We start from the raw sequence: 17,524 nt of genomic DNA, 5'->3' as shown, positions 1-17,524 counted from the left end.
CACACCCCTTCAGCCACCTTCGTTCCTTCCCTAGGCCTAGGATGGCAGGGCATCACTCTGAGGAGGCCAGTCTGAGCCACTGCTGGGTTGTTATTGGCTCTGAGTCTAGCAGTGAACAAGGCCTTTTCCCCTGAGTTTTGGGCTCAGAAGGGACCTAATGCAGAAGTGGGCACAGCTGCCGTGGCCTGTGCCGAGCAGGTGCTCTTCTAGGAAGCTTCCTAACTGTTGCTACAGGAAAGGCCCCTCATTCTAGGGACCCTTCATGCCCACTATTACCCTTTAGATCCTACAAAGGTAAGTGGAAGACAGCGGGTCACCTGAGCATTCATCTGTCTTCCCCGTCTCCATTTATGTCGGTTCATGGGCTTTCTAAACAGCTTGGGAGACCCTTTTTCTCTTTCTCCTGTCTTTGGAAACAACCTAAACGTCCAAAAAGAGATAAATGATTAAAGACATTCTACGTTCTTGGGTGGGATAACAACATAAACATGCTGATACTACTAGGAATTAAAGAAAAACAAGTTAAAATGAGATAAAGTTTTATATCAGTCTGGCAAAAAGAGGAAGCTGGATAATAGTGTAGGTGGGATGTAGGATTATAGGAACTGCAATGCACTGCTTATGGGTGGAGACTGGTGCAGCTATTCTAGGACCATGAGGCAAACATTCATCAAATTAAATATGTGACCCACCAATCCCGAGCTGGGTGTGTATCACAAAATTTCACAATTCCACAACAATATGCAGTACAGCGTTATTTATGGAGGGGGAAGTTCAAAGCAATTTGAGAGCTCATCACTAGGAAAATGGGCAGGTAAAACGTGTAAGACGCACACCATGGGGTATCATACAGTAGCCAGAAGCGGTGGATTAGACACAGCTACAGCAAGGTAGTTGAATCTTAAGCATATAGTGTTGGAGGAGGTCATGGAGAGGACATGATCGCCAGTTGAACCGAAAGCTGGACCCGGGCAATTGGAGTCTCCTCATCTCCTCCCCTGGCCTTGTAAAGCCTGTGTGGTGTTCCCACAGTGGGAGTCATTTTCCAGGACGCAGCCTTGAGAGAGCCAGGTGTTGCTGAGATCATCTGCACCGTATACACAACTGAACCCCGGTAAGGTTTCTATATCAACCTTTAAGATCCTGGCAGGTGGGTGCGGAGATCTCCTCGTCTTGTGGCAGCCCAAGATAAGCCTCATAGGTAAGTTCCCTTGCTTATTAAACCTGCCACCTACCACTCTGGAGTGACTGTCTCTTTCTTTGGTCTCTCCTTGTCCTCTATGTATGAGAGTCATTTTGTGAACCAACAGGTAGAGCTTGATGGAAAAAAAACAAACAAACAACCCAAATGACATATTAACATGATTTTTATCAATTAAAAATACATGTATACAGAACAATGATACCTATGTTTTTTAAGAACACAAAACCAAACCATTAACAAAGTTGCCTGTGGGGTAGGAGAGGAGGCTGGATGGGAGTGTAGGGATAAGTTTCATGAACCTTGGCGCCAAGGTTGATGAGCCAAAAACTGAAGAGTAGGATGACCTCAAACATCTGCATCTGAGCTTCTCTACTGGTGCACGTGCGCGTGAAAGAAAATAATGCGGCATGTCCTTAACGTGAAATGCCATGCGGCCATTATAAATAATATTGCAGAAGTATATTGATAGACATTGAAATATATTTCTGATTTCATACTAAGCAAAAGAGGTTACCAAACATCATGCCCACTATTATTTCTTTTTTTTTTTTTTGGTAACATAAAAATCCATATAGATTGAAGAATGAAAGTGGCTGGGGAATTGCAGTGAATCAAACATTTTGCGTTGCTTTTCTGTATTTTTAATTTGCCTTCAATTGATCACGTATTGTGCAATAAAGAAAAAAATCAGAATTTTTCTTTTTAAAGAGTTTTTTGTTTTCACAAAGGCACAAGAATAAAGAGGTAGTGAGAATTTACAGATAGTACTGAGAAAGGAGCAGCCTTTTCCTAAGGCTTTGTGATTTCAAATGCGAATGCTCAAGCCCAAGCTTCCTGGGTTGCTCTTTCCTTTTCCTTGAGGACAGAGGGGGCCATAGTTGTTCTAAGGATCTGTACTTGAAAGGGGCAATAGGCTGAGGAGCTAGGACTCGCATTCCTGGGTAGCACTGAACTGATGCGCGCGCGGGAGGCCCTCCACAGGAACTACCCTCTGTCCCTACAAAGGACTGCCTCCAGCCGAGGAAAGTCACTTCAGCCCAGTACTGTTTCACACAGCATATGTATGCCAAAGGGACAGAACTTTCAGGCAAAAGATTTTTTATTTAGACAGGTTAGGGCTGGAGGATATGGCGACGCCAGCTGACATACGAAGGCTCAGTAGCTGCAGCATGCTTGCTTTAGGCCTTGTAAATGCTTCATCCTTCACCTGCAGGTTCTGACAGCCCTCTCCGGGCAGCGCTTCAGTGAAACATCAGATGACTCTGTTAGAGTCTGTCAGCTTTACACTATTAAGAGACTTTCTGTAAAGCTGCATGGCGCAATTCCTAGTAACCATATGCAACAGATCTTCCTTTTCCCCACATCTGAACAGACTCGATGTTCAGTCCGTCTCGGTAGAAGATTCTTTCATTGCCTGCATCCAAGTACTGGGCTTGACAGTCCCACCGGCAGCCTGTGATAAGAGACGGTGACCTTGTCTTTTGGATTCCCAGGAATCCAGGCGATGCTGCTGCATGTTTTTTTATGACGCATGGTGCTAATGCTTCCAGTACAGGGTCTGAGGTGTCTGAACTGCCACACACCTCAGGCCCTGAACCTGGGCCAAGTGACTGACGTTTAGTATACAGAAAGTAATAAAACCAAGGTTCAACAAAGCTGTGGTCATTTCCAGCTTTCTTAGATATGTGAGACACATACGATACTAACTGGGGTAGGAGGTAGGAAGAAAGAGGAAGAACACAAAATGACTTTGTGGAAAGTGTTAAAAACATACTGGCAGGAAGGAAATTAAATTGAGTGAACTGCCCTACCACTGAATTCCTCAATGTCTGGCCTATACTGAAGTAAGCAAATTTCCGCAGTTAACAGAGCTACACTTTTTCACGTAATATTTGTGTTGTGAACCAAAAAATCTAGAAGGGAAATTGCCTACTGACTAATTAGTAATTAATTAGGACTAATAAAGGAGTCCTATTACAGAGAACGATTAGCTTGCTTGGCTCATGGCTTCCCGCCAATCACCAGGTTTGTAATTTTGCACCATATGATTTTTTTTGCATGTAAACTTAGAAAATGAGATGGCTTAGATCGTTCACAGAGGGCCCTGGGTCTTGAATTCAATTGCATGATACCTGGTAATGTTTAGAAAGGTCAAGAGCTTTAGAACCAGAAAAATCCACGCTCTAATCCGAGCTCTCTTTACAGGGTATATGTTAAGTAAGTCACATAGCCTGTCTGGGCCTATTTGCTCACCAGTAAAATGGGGATGCCACCACCACCTGGTTTGAGGCTTATGTTGGGGCTCAAATAAGATGGCAGATAAAAAGCATCTTGCCCAGTACTAAGGGTACACATATAGTAGGCAGACAATAAATGTCAGGTTGCTTCCTTCCTTCCTGATGGTCTTAATGCTTTTTAATTATGAGGGAGGAGACAGGATGGGAGGAAAAGAAAGATGAGAGAACACAATGGTAATTGATGGAGCAAGGTTTTGGGAGAATTGAAGTAGGTGGAGTCATGGAGAAAGGACACTTCTTCCTGAGACTGTAGAGAAAATGGTGAGAATGATGTGAAAGTTGGCAAGTTCTGCAGCAAAGGAAGAAGGTTGGTAGAAAACAGAGGAAGGACTTAAAGGAAGACTTAATCTCAAAGAATGGAACATGTTCGTGTGGGTTAAAAAAAATTAGCAAACCATTCCACTCACCAAAAGGAATCTGCAGAAAACCATCCTTTCCATAAGAGAGTTACATTCAGTAATGTTTTAGAGACGCTATGTATGTGTGTATATGGGAAAAAACTTAATAGTCATTATCTTTTCATGCTAAATTTTTATTTCAATGTTATGCAACTGCATAAGTATAAATATTTGTTCAATATACAACAATTATGACATCCATAGGGAATTTCTTAGAGAAAATAAGACTGCAAACACTTTATTGCACAGATCCTAACAAACTTTGAAGCTGGTAAATCTACAGCTGGGAATACTACCGAGGAGCACATCTTACAATCACAGGAGACCGACCAAAATAGAACACAGGAGAATTTCTACCAGCTGACTGGAGAGGTTTACAACAACGAACAGGTATTACATGAATGCAACCTTAGGTACTCCGTAGCCATCCAAAATGCAAAAACATATTTGGCAAAAATGATAATACACTATACAAAATATACATTAAAAAATATCATTTGTAAACAAGCAGCTAGTTGTGCTTTAAAGGAAAGTGGACAGTTAAAAAGCAAAGGCTGTAAACCATAAACTACCTCCCCGACAGGCCTGTCTAGATGTCTGGGTGCAGAAGGATCGGGTTATGACAACCGCCAAATGCACGTATGAATTATAAATGTTGAGACCGTTTTTGAAACCCATTCAAGATCTTTCAACATATTTGTTTCTTCTACAATTCAAAACATAGTGATGGGGAATGGCTAAAACCTCATGGGAAAAAAATTCGGAGCAAGGAGGAGACTTTTTTTCTTTTTTTTTTGGCCATTGCCAACTCATTTTACAATGAAGGACAAGCAAGCAGTTTAACTTACGCCTTTGTTTTTGGAGCGGAGCTTACAGCCTCACTGAATGATTTATAATCCACAGGGCTGTAAGATGAAGCTGTGCTTAGGTGAACAATGTTATAGCCTGAAGATACTAAGACACTCCCGAGGGGGGTTGGGTGCTGGATTAGTATTTCTTCTTGGTAATTTTTTTTTTTCTCTTACAAAACAAAAAATCCTGCTACGGATCCCAAGCATCTTATAAATACTTATCTGTGTGTATTTTCTCTTAGTGCCTTAGTACTTATGTCAGCAAGTGCTGTCTTACAATATAAAACAATCCACCAGGAAGGAAAACTGCAACAAAAAACAAACAAAAAGATCCCCTCAGCACTAAAATGATTGGACAAATTCTACATATTCCATGGTATACAAAATTTAAATAAGGCTTAGCAAAAGTAAAAAGGACAGTCACATTCAAGCACCAAATAGCTCCAACAAGTCTTTTTGTTACAAAAATGCTGCTCTTTATTAATACAGTATTTTTTTTGCATACAAATAAAGAGATCATGTTATGAAATGTACGGAGCTACTTGATGCATCAGAAATGAATGTGAAACCCAGGAACTTGCTAAAAACAGCAAGCTTCGTCTACAACATAAGGCCCCAGCTATGTATTAAAATGTATCTGATGTCCTGATTATTCCTTAAAATATATGCTATGATGCCCAAATCCACAACCCCACCCCGTCCCCTGACTTTTCCTCAAAAAAGCAAATTTAAAACCTCTTCCAATGCCCGATGCTTATGACTCAACCTAAGTACTAGCAGATTGGTGTGCGGCCAGCAACTTTCCTTTATGTTCAACAGCAGGGCTGGTGCAGAACTACTATAAAATGTGTGCTTCTTAGACTAGTGACTCATAGCATAAAGGCCTGAGTTTAAGAGCATGAAAAGGAAAAGCGAGAGAACAGAAAGGGAAAGCAAAAGAACAGAAATAAGTCGACGTGTGTTTATAGCCCCTGCTCTACCTATGGTGAGGAGTTGACATACACACCCACAGACAAGGACAACTGGCCTTTCAGACAGCTGGGCCCAGGATCAAAATGGCTATTAGGATGACCATGAAATGAAATGAAAATGGCTAGCTCCATCTGTTGTGGCCATTTCTGATGGAGGAGGATTCCAAAGGCAGTGATTCGAGTAGTTCTTTAGATCTGGAAGTATAGGTAGCCAGATACAGTACTATCAAAATCACTCGTTAAAAATACACATGAAGGCTTACAATCTAGTGTATTTGGGGCTCTCTTTCACCTTCAACTCGACTTAGAATGTTTTAACGTAGAAAAATGTAGCCTTGAAATATTCTTTTCTACCACAGACCAGAACACGTGGGTGGATGTGTATATACACGAATATGGGTGCATCTATACTTTTACATATACCCAGGTTTAACCCTTTTGCTTCATTACTGCATTATGATCAACGGTAGAGCGAAAATCTTATTAAAAAAAAGTTGTAGTAAATGATGCCATCAGCAGCAAAGTATCGACTCTATATCCCCCAAACCAAACACATTGCTAGGTATTTACAGAGAAAATCGTTTTCCTCAACAATCCGCAACCTCAACCTCAACCAAAAAGACTTTTTGTTTTTTTATTTTTATTTTTATTTTTTTTGTACAAACACTATCTGGTAACAGTTTACCGGTTCCAATTGGGAAGGCATTTGGAAGAAGGTCCCTTCTTTTCCTGTTTCTTCTCTCCCCCTTCTTCGGTGAGGCTCCAGGCTCTGCCTGGGGGTGTTCCCACAGTGCTGGTTTCCAAGGTAGTCAAGATGCAGTTACACACGCAGGCTGGGTCCCCCAGTCCCGCCGGGGGCCTGCCCCATCACAAGGCCTTTTTGTGTGGGCTGCCGCGCAAACTCTCTTTCCCCCGCCTCTGTCGCACCCCGGAGTCCTTCTCAGAAGGAAGGGTGATGGGGCGTTCCGCGCTTGGAGCGGGGAACGGCTTGGTCACCTCTCTGCCCACATTCTGCTTCCTAGTCTGAGCTGGCTGGGCGGGGGCCGGCTCTTTCCCTTTGGTTTCTCCCTCGGTGGTTGCTCCTGAGAGGACCCTGTCCCGGTGGCTGGCGCCCTCCCCCACGCCTGGGTTGGGGTGATAGGATTCCAGAGTGATGGCTGAGCTGTGGAAGGATGGCAAGGAGTCGCTCTTTGTCATTTGGGTTCTGCCATCCCCCCCAGGCAGGGGCTTTTGATGGTCCCTGCTGCTGGAGGCTGGGGGCTCAGCTGTGGCCCTGCCGGCCTTGGCAGAGAAGGTGTCGCTGCAGGTTGTAGAAGTCTCTAGAACTACTGATCTAGCCTCGGGAAAGCCAGAGGAGTAGCTCAGAGACTTCTCGGGGAGGGCAGTGCAGCGGAAAGAGCTCTGCGCCGTGGCCGAGGGCGACCGTTTCATGCCACTGGGCTTGCCCGCCTCCGTCAGTGGCTTCTGGGAACCGGGCCCTTTCCCCTTGGCCTCCGGCCAGCCCTTCCCGGCGGCTGCTGCCGGCCTCTCCGTGCCCTTGGGCCCAGCCTCACCTTGCACCGGGGAAAGGCTGGCCCCCGGCTTCCCGCTGTCCACAGGGGAGTAAAGTGCTTCGGTGCATTTCTTGCCTTCAGACTTCCCGGCGTCAGCGCTGGCAGCCGGCGGACTCAGGCTCCTGTCTGTCTGTTTGCACAGAGGGGGATAATCTTTCACAGTGGATGGTTTGGGGGCCTTTGGAGATGGGTTCTGCCTTTCCCCTACAGTGGGAAGTTTCTGGTCCACCGACTCACTGGCCCCTAGGGGTCCTTGCCGTGGTGGATGTGCGGGCTTCTCCAGTGCCTCTGGGGGATGCCCACTGCTGGTGGGTCTCAGCTTGGTGTCTGGAGGACCCCATTCCATGTGTAGGGGGACTGAGGGCCCACTTGCTCCCTGGCCAATCACATCGCGGGCTGTGTTCTGGGGACCTGGGAGGGCAGGGAACTCCTCTGACACACCCTTACTGCTGCCCTTCCCCTCTCTGCCGGGGGGCTGAGCACCAGGCTCTTTGCCCACTGCAGCCTCAATGCTCAGCTTCTGGGAGAAGAGGGGCCGGTCTGGGTGCTTAGACTTTGGAGGGTCTGTGTCGGGGCCAGACCTGGGCTTGTGGCTGCTGCTTTCACAGGGCACAGCAGTGGGCTTGGGAGGGTCCTGGAGGCCCAGGATTGAGTGTGTAGCGCAGGGCCTGCTCCCAGGCAGAGAGCCAGCAGGGTAGCTTTGTTGAGTGTAATGCTGCTGAGCGGCCAGGCGAGGGAGCTCTTTGGTGGTAGGTAGGGGCTGAGAGTTACTGGTGAGGTGATGCTTCTGCAGGGGCTGTTCTTTCCTTTCTGGTTCCTTGGGACCATCTTTCTGCACAGATCGGAAACCGGAGAGCTTTTCACTCTTCTCACTCTCTGTCCCGGGTGGCTCCAGAGACCACCTGGCAGAAGCGGATGCCAGCTTCGATTCCGGGCCACTCCTTCCCTTGACCAGCTCCCTCTCACAAGGAGCCGCTGCAGAGTGCAAAGAGGGGTCTTCTCTGGCCAGTGGCCTCACCTCATCTCGGCTGTCTTTGGGGTTTGTTTTCCCACAAGGCCCGCATGCTTTCTCCAAGGCCTGGGTCTGGGTGGAGACATCTGGGCGGGTCCTCCCCACAGCGGGGAGGGTTTTGGAGTTGTCACTGGTTTTAGCAGCTTCTAGTGGATATAGCTCCTTGGAGGGGTCTCTGCGGATGTCGGCCCTCAAAGCCAACCGCTCACTTCTGGCTGTGGAAGGGCCCCTTTCGGACGACTCCCTCCCGCTAGGCTTCTCCCTCAAGGGGGCACCTTCAGGTGGGAGTGGGCTGCGCAATCTAGACGGGTCAGCACCTTGGAGGTTCTGCCCCAGGAGGGGAAGGAGCTTCACGTCGGGCCTGTGGTCTTGGTGTTGGCTGGGGCTGCCCTCCCCCCGCTGGGGATGGCTTTCCACGATGGTCACCGGGGTCCTGGCTGCGTGGGAAACCTTCCTGTCCAGCTTCAGCTCTGGGTCAGGCAGGGGTGACGCCGGTGAGCCCTGCAGACCCCGGCTGGGTGGTGGGAACCGAGGCTCGAGCAGGTAGGATTTGTTCACCTTGAAGCTGGCAGGGGAGGACTCCCTCTGACCCGCAGTTTCACCCTTCCTCCCCATGCTGCCGGCGAGAGCCTGTGGCACAGGGGGCCCTACGTCACTGCCTGGGCTGGGGCTCTGGGCAGGCTCTGGTGAAGGCAGCTCCGTCTTGGAGGCCTGCGGTCCAGACAGAAGAGCAATGTCCAAAGTGCCCTCGATGGGCTTCAGGCATGACACAGACCGCCCTTCCAGCTTATACTCGGAGGGGCTTTTCCGGACAGGCGACTCTGGAGCAGCTAAGCCCGGCTTCTCCGCTCCGCTGTCCACCCGGCCAGAAAGGGCCTTGAGAGGGACAAAGGAGACGGTGCTGAGCTGAGCCACGTGGCCGCTGATGAATGGCGCGCGGCTCTCGGAGGCCGGCTGGGCCTCCTGCTGCCCCCCGGCCGGTCGGCCCGCGCTCCCCGGCAGGCCCTCCTGGGCACCAGGTGTCATCTTGGGCTTAAGCACAGGGCAGGGGCCATCATCTTTGTCTTCAAGGGACATCTTCTTTCTGAGGTAATCGATGTTGGCCAGCTTGCTGTCTAACTTCTCACACCGGGGACCCTCCTTGGCCTGCGGGGACTTCTCCGTGTACTCACCCTTCCCGGCGGTGGGCCTGTGGGTGGCGTGACAGAGACCGTCTTGGAGGGTGCTGTGAGCCGAGGCTCGTTTGAGGTCACCGGTGCCCTGGCTGTGGTCCCCGGGAGCTGCGGCCCCCTCCGAGGTGACAGCCTCGCTGGCCCGCACACTGGCCTGCTTGTGGAGAGCATCTTTCAGCAGGCTGCCCGGGGCCTGGGCCTCCTGCGCGGCTGCTTTGTTTTCAAAATGATTTGACCTTTCCGAAGCCTTTGGATAGATTTTCTTCTCTCTGTCTTCTAGCCTAAAAGCAGAGAGGTTTTCCACATCATTGCCAAGTGCATGGGGTTTCTGGCGGGATTCCTGTTTCTCTGGGAGCCCGTCGGGTTTCTTCACCACCACCTTGGCCTTCAACTTCTCTCGGTCCAGCTCGTCCACAGACTCCTGTCGGCCCAGCTTCCGGGACACAGGGCGTTTCAGGCAGCCTTGCTCCACAGGCCTGGCCCGGCTGAGGGCAGGCGCGTCGCACACGTTCTCCTCCAGGCTCTGCAAGGTCACCTCCCGCTGGGACTGCTCCCGCGGCGGCACCTCCTCCTGGGTGACCTCCAGGCTGTGCTTGCGGGAGCACAGGTGCTTCTTGTCACTGCCGTAGGAGGGAGAGAGCTTCTCCTCCGACTGCACGCGCTTGAGCAGCGGGGACCGCGGGGGCTCTGCGCTCTTGGGCCTCACGATGTGTCTGACGATGGTCGGGGGGGAGTGCATTTTGCTGGGAAAGGCTTGAGAGATCTTGGAGTTGCCAAGTGAATGTCCCAACAGAGGGGACGGTGACCGCTGAGGGGAGGTGGGCTGTGGAGTTGGAGAGGGCGTCCGGGCCAGCGGGGAGAGCGGGATGCTGCCCGCTGACTTACGTCTTCCTGACCGGTATCGCTGCCCGCTGAGTTTGGGGGCCAGGCCGTGGAGAGTGCTGGGCCGGATGTGTCCTGACCCTGCTGGGGAGTTGGGGGCACTAGAGCTTGGGGAGCTGCTCTGGGAGGAGTTAGTACCTGTGGGTGGAAAACAGGATGCTGTGAGCAACGGCCACTTTCCCTTTGCTTTCCATGCTTCCAGACCTAGCTGTTTCAGATAAGGTCAGGTAAAGGTCAGCAAATTGTCTTAGCATCTAAGTCTAGTGAATAAATGCTTTTTAGATAAACCTCCCCACACCAAGGGTTAACCCAGTACTTCCTGTCTTTTTTAATGGACCGAACAGCTGTATCTTCTGACCTTCCTATAAATCCTGTTCTCTGTCAGTTACAACCTCAACCTTCTTTCCTTAAGCAGGAATAAGCCTCTCTTCCAGGATCTCAGATGGTGACCCCTCAACTCTTGAGAGGCAAGGAGACTCACTCACCGGATGGGAAGTCGGGGGTGGAGCGGTAGCTGGGAGTAGGGGATCGGGGAGACAAGCTGTGAGTGGGGGACCCCGGGAGGCTCTCCCCTGATGACAGGGATCTGTTCAAGCAGGAGAAACTTCGGCTGGTGTGGAGTAAAGGAGAAGGCTGCTTGGCTAGTTTTTTGAAAAGGGATCTTCTCCTAGAGTGAAAACAGAAGAAAACTGATCAGATTCTACATTCAAAACCACTCCTCCTGCCCACAGCACCAGTGCACTCAGTACACGCCCCTGTGCCAGAGACGGTGATAGGATGACGGCAGATCCTTTTAAAGAGAAGGATCCCACTTTTATATTCAAAACTTTTTTATGACTTAGAAAGGAAGAGGTTTTGATAATACGCAATGGAAGCTCTCTTCTCTTAATTTCAAGCACTTTAAGAAGAGCTGTGAAAATAGGAAAAATATATAATAAATATACATTCATTTATTTATAGGTCAGGTTTTTGAGGACACGGTTTTTTGCCTGAAAGCTTCTGAGTACATAGCCCCAAACACACTGACACAATTTAATTAATTAAGAGATAATACAAAGTCAATCCCTGGAAGAAAAACCATCATCTTGGATATAGAATTCTTGGATGGTGATACACTGGGTAGAGGCTTTATCTCTGAGGGGCTGTTTGCTGTGCTTATTCCATTGTGAGCTCTTGAATATTCCTCATGACTGTGCACGCTGTACATTTACATAGAAAAACCGAGCAAGGTGAAATGAAGCTTATCACATCAGCAGGGCAGGAGACGCCATGCTGCAGCACAAGCAAATGTGCAGTTAGTGTCCCACGAGCACATCTGAAAGCTAAGAGCACAGCTTCAGGTGGCTTCGAAGCGCAGGTGGCTGTACAGAGTTCCTTCATCCCCAGGTAGTTTACGCTCTGCTACCCCTTGAAGCAAGTGTGTTCTATATGACCTAAACCACCATTAAAATATAAAGCTCACATTAAAAAAAAAAGGAGGATCTCAAAATGTGTATGTGTGTGTGTGTGTGTGTGTGTGTGTGTGTAAGTTTAATCCCAGTAATACACGTACTTGGGTTAAAAAGTCAAATAGTTTGTAATGAAAAATAGCAACTCCCTGCTCTGCCTTTTTCCCAATCCCCAGAGAAACCACTTTCTAGTCTTTTAGCTGTTTCTTTTCCTATTTGTCTGCATATTGCTATGAAATGTACTTATGCTGTTTTTTTAGTTTTTCGATTTTAGAAATTATCTGTTGATTTCCTACCACAAAAAAATGAGAATTAAGCTCTTATACAACTGCTTCCACCTTCTAACCGAAAACACTTCCCTGTTTCTATTCCTCCTAGTAGCGCTAAACCAAAATTTTTGGTTAGAAAAAAAAGGCTGGTGTTTTCTTTATTTACGTGATAAATACTGTTCACAGCTCGGCCATAATTCTATTTTCCTTCCTTGTATAACTCTGTCTTTCCTGGAGTCAATAATCATTCCTTTCTCATTTGCTTATTTTTCTTTTCTATCATCAAAAATCCTCATAATGTGATCCAACACACCAAATCCAAGTGGGCAAAGTAGGGCTGCTGTGGCATGGTGCAGGGAGCACATCTAGACAACTGCCTGGCAAGAAACATCCTCACCAGAAACACACACACACACACCTTGCTAGTGCCTGCATGGGGCACAAAATGGTACCCACGGTGCCTCTCACAGTGCAAACGTGTAGCCAAGTTAGGCTTTCAGTCAGTAAAACAAAGCCTTTCTATTTCTAGGCTTATTTGGATGCTTTAAAGATCTAGTTATCTTCAAACATCTGGCATTAAAAAATAGCACCTGGGGCTTCCCTGGTGGTGCAGTGGTTGAGAGTCTGCCTGCTGATGCAGGGGACACGGGTTCGTGCCCCGGTCCGGGAAGGTCCCACATGCCGCAGAGCGGCTGTGCCCGTAAGCCATGGCCGCTGGGCCTGCGCGTTCGGAGTCTGTGCTCCGCAACGGGAGAGGCCACAACAGTGAGAGGCCCACGTACCACAAAAAAAAAAAAAAAAAAAAGCAACTGTTTGTTTTTAGATAATGTAAAGGACGTTATTAAATACAGATATCATGCTAAAAACTGCCTGAAGTTTCAGTTCCTCAAATCCAACTCAACTGAAATGAAGTCTAGAGGCTTAAGAAAAGGCAAAGGGCTTTTCATGGTTCTCACACATGAGAAGCAGCAATATAAATTCTTCTACAGTGTAACTACGTAAGTCTTTTCACTATGGAAAAGAATGCTGTTACGAAGGAATATAAACGCTAACGTATAAATACATGTGAACCACGGGGCAACATTTCTCACAGAGAAATGGACCCTTCTCATATGCAAGCATTTACATTAAGCAAGCAGTAAATGTCGCTCAGTGCGGGAGTGCACCAAACCCATGAAGAGGACGGCTCTAACTCACCTTTCCAGACTTTCCTTCTTCTTGGATTTCTTGCTCCGCCTCACCATCCGGCTCTTATAGCTGTTTCTCCTGGCTGGCCCCGTCTTGATTGATGTGTTCTCAAATGGGGTGGTCGTGATCGACACCTTATTTCCACTCTATAAAAATATGACGTGGTATTAAAGCGAAATGCTGTGATGGAACAAGACCAGAACAGAGATAGGAGAGCCAAAGACAAAGAAAAGATCCACAAGGACGGACATACAAAAGGCTTCCATGGGTCAATGACCCTTCAAGCAGTGAAGTCCTGACAAACTCGGTGGAAAAAAAATGTGAGGTTTCCTTAAGAGGGTGGGATCTGGAACTCCACAGAGCTGAGCTCAAATCTGAGCCTGTGACCTGAGCACTGGCTTTCCATCTAACAGGAGAGTCACACCTATCTCATAGGGCTCGTCTGAAGATCAAGGAGATAGAGTCTGTAAAGCCTTTAGCACTGAGGGTGACACATGGAAAGGACTCTATAAATCACAGTTATCCTCATCCATATGTATTAAGTATAAAGATGCCCAGGGGCTCTCTAGAAATCATAAAAAACCATCATAAAGCAGCAAAACGGAATGAGACTTCTATTTTAAATTATTTTTAAAGGTTCCTTTTCTACCACCAGAAAACCTGTCAGCAGGCAGAGCTGGAAAGTTCACGCCAGCAAGTATGAAACAGCCTCTGTTTGGCCAGGTCAGGCATGGTGAGGTCATTCCTGGTGGGTTTCTGTGCCCTACCACTTGAACCTGGGACAGGGGCCGGCTGGGCAGGCCCTGGGGACGGATTTGAGAGCAGAGTTAGAGGGCAAGCTGAGGTGTGCCCTGGGCAAGTGGGCAGGACCCACTCCCTTCACTCCCGTATCAATGACCTCTTCTTGAATTTCTTAATAACCAGGAGAGAAACATGTCCTTTCGGAGTCACAGATGGCCCCGATTACCTTAAGAAGACAAGAAGCATACGGAGAAGGGCCTTTTTTTTTTTTTCCGTACGTGGGCCTCTCACTGCTGTGGCCTCTCCCGCTGGGGAGCACAGGCTCCGGATGCACAGGCTCAGCGGCCATGGCTCACGGGCCCAGCCGCTCCGCGGCATGTGGGATCTTCCCAGACTGGGGCACGAACCCGCGTCCCCTGCATCGGCAGGCGGACTCTCAACCACTGCTCCACCAGGGAAGCCCGAGAAGGGCCTTTTAAAAGGCCTGTGCCTGGAAGATGCCTAGCAACTCAGCTCTAAGCGGTATTAAGAGATGGGGAGTTGAGTATGATGGGGGCTGGGGACTGGAAAAACAGAGATTGTTTTAATATCAACATCCACCTTCTCTCCCAACTTGGCAAGTAATACGTGCCATTATAAGAAGAAAAGAGTAAAGCATATATATATTAAAAAAATCACTGAGGAGCTTACCACCCAGCTAACGTTGGTAACATTTCTGTATATTTCCTGCTGGTCTCTTATCAGGCATGTAGAAAGTATGTATATATATATATAGACACACTTTATAAATAATTTAAATCTTAATTAAATTAATCTCATATTTAGTTTTATGTTTTTTGTTCACTTCACATTTCCTAACTTTGAAAAACTTGCCCTTCGTCATTGAATATTCCTTAAGAACATGATTTTTACTGGCTATTCAAAAATATTCCATGAGATGGGTGAATCACAATTTAACTATTTTCCTACAGCTATTGTTTTCTATCTCGCAATTCTTGTAAGAGTTGGAATAAATAGCTTTATCTCTAAATCGCTGTCCGAGCCTCTGACATTTCCCTTAGATTACATGATTAGACCCAATACACGCAGCAAAGGGTCTAGGTGGACTTTTTAGAGACTCTTGGGGCCCGGTGATACACTAATTTCCAGAAGGGTTATGTCACCTCATGCTCTTGCCAGCAGCGCACGAGCAGCAGCCATAGAACGGGCTTGTCAGAGCTGAATATTAACATTAAACAGATTACTGATTTTACAGGAAAAAGTTACATCAAGTTTTAATCTTTGTTCTTTGGCTATTAACAAAGCTGGACTTTGACTCATTTATTTTCGATGATTTCTATTTCTTTAGAGAACGATTTGTTCATGTCTTATATCCAATTTTGTATCAGAAAGTCCTGGTATTATTGATTTTAGAGTTCTTTATATATTTAAGAACGTATAATCCCATACTTAATGTCATAATTGTAAAAATATTTTAGGGAAATGAGATTTGAACTTGAACAAGAGAAACAATTTTTCTTCATCCTGAAAGAATAAAGTACATGTTTTATATGCAAATGCCAAAACTTTAAAAATAAACCTTAACCTGATAGTAGAGACTGACATTCAATTTATTCTTTAAACTGAAAACTCAGCTTTGAAGTATGAAAGGCCTACCATTGAAGGTTGTTTGGTATGGGATTTTCTCTTTACAAATTGAGTGAGGCCAGGCTAACTGAGCGAGGCCAGGCTAAAGTTTTAGTTTTTCCTGCATGCCTTAGGGGAAGGAAAGGGGCAACAAACATGATGGGAGTTCATCTTTCACTGAAGTTCCTTCCGTCCTTTTCTACATCATATACAGAGTGGACACAGAGCCACAACGATCACCGGGGCTGCTAGAGCCCATGAGCCATCTAAGCTTGAATCCACTTCCATCCCTTCTAACACAATTCAGCACTGACTTTTATATCTTTACCTATAAGAGGCTCACAATGCCACTGAGCATCTTAAAAGCACATTGTGAATCTTAAAGCATTTTTCACATATATTCTCTTACTTTATTTTCACAACCAAGTCATGAGGGTTTTTTTTTTTTTTAAACCCTATGAGGTAGGAAGGGATTATTATTTTTCGACGAGAGGTAAGGAAAAGAGATTCAGAGACACTGAGATTCTTTTTTCCCAAGGTCACAGAGCCCAGTGGGAGAGCCCAAAGCTGGCTCTCCTGCCCCTCACCCCACACTGCCCACTCCTCATGGGCAGGGGCATGCCCTGATCCCTTCCATCTCTTCCTCCCAGCAGAGTGCACAGCTTGTACTTAAAGAGTGGTGGTGAGGGAACAAGGCACTGGATCCATATAAGGAATGATCAACGTATCAGACTGTCAAGAAGAAATTTTTAAAATATCGTCAACATTATATGAAAAAAATATAATATAAATGCTGAACATTCCTCACCGGAAAAGTTATGACCAGGGTTTGCTGAATCAGAGCACGTCATTAAGTTCTGGACAAAAGTCCCTTTCCACTATAAAACCAAACCCAGTTTTCTTTTTTTTGTTTCTACATATGGCTGTTCCAGATGACAGTTCACTTGACTTATGGAAATACACAAAGAGATAACTTCCCTAAGGGGAAATACAGACACAAAATAAATGCAGAGTGCAAACATTTGGTTGGAAACGTTAATGATTACAAAAATGGTAAGTAAATGACTGAAAAATATTATAATTTTATGGAGAACAGGTGAGAATTGTGGAGACTGCCATCTGGTGGATCCATCGGCTATAGCAAGTGCTGTCAGAACTCGGCACACTGTGTTTTACTGGGTCTACTGACCTCAACAAATTCTTTTGAAGAAGCAGCAGTCTCTTATTAGGGAAATTCTGCAGCACTGTTTTAAAAAATAACAACGAAATGGGGCCAGAAGACTGTTAAATGTTCCATTAGTTAAGTTTTACTTTAAACCACTGGTGTGATTAGTGCACGGTGGGAGGGAAATTATTTTAAGCTGGCTGAACTGAACACAAAAGCAGAAGTCAGGCTATTCAGTCTCTTCTCTCAGTCTGACTCCACATTAGTTTATCAGTTGGCCTTGGGTGCTTCACTGAGCTAGACTGTTTTTACATTTCTTTCTCTGCAAGACGCACATGGCGAACAGCACTCTTCCTGCATACGTGTGTCCTTGCCCTGACTCAACCCTCCATGATCCAGCCCCAGCCATCCTGCACACTTCATCCCAGATGCTATGAACTCAGGCTCCAGCCACACTGGTTTACTCATGCACCTCAAGCACTCTGAGCTTCCTGTCCTTGTGTCTTTAAGCATCTTCTTTATTTTGCCCAGACCGTCCTACACCCTCTTCCCATACACTAAATGTCCACCCATCCTTCACAGCCCTGCACAGAAAACCCCTAACTCTTCACCCCTCCCACCCTGGTGGAAAGCCCTCTCTCCTTTAGAACCTGGGCCATATTTACAATTTGTTCCTTTTGTCTGACACTCTGATTATAGTCTAGTATTGCCACTGTTTCCCCTGTGAACGTTGGACTGTATTAAGTT

At 46.8% G+C, this 17,524-nt stretch overlaps 1 protein-coding gene across 9 annotated transcripts in view; it reads right to left on the bottom strand.

Moving 5' to 3' along the window:
* Positions 1–4,886: 4,886 nt before the first annotated feature.
* The window catches only part of MAST4 (microtubule associated serine/threonine kinase family member 4), a 567,949-nt gene continuing 555,311 nt past the window's right edge, over positions 4,887–17,524 (bottom strand). For all 9 annotated transcript variants that reach the window (XM_060295831.1, XM_060295835.1, XM_060295832.1 and 6 more), the window contains 3 exons: positions 13,255–13,391; positions 10,826–11,007; positions 4,887–10,478 (listed from right to left, as the gene is read on the bottom strand). In XM_060295831.1, the coding sequence (XP_060151814.1) occupies positions 6,589–10,478; positions 10,826–11,007; positions 13,255–13,391 (4,209 nt within the window). In that variant the 3' untranslated portion in view covers positions 4,887–6,588. The remainder of the gene's footprint in view (positions 10,479–10,825; positions 11,008–13,254; positions 13,392–17,524) is intronic.

The sequence above is a fragment of the Globicephala melas genome, chromosome 3 (assembly GCF_963455315.2).
Source record: "Globicephala melas chromosome 3, mGloMel1.2, whole genome shotgun sequence".
In the NCBI taxonomy this organism is placed as follows: domain Eukaryota; kingdom Metazoa; phylum Chordata; class Mammalia; order Artiodactyla; family Delphinidae; genus Globicephala; species Globicephala melas.
This window is presented reverse-complemented; position numbering and strand designations above follow the sequence as displayed.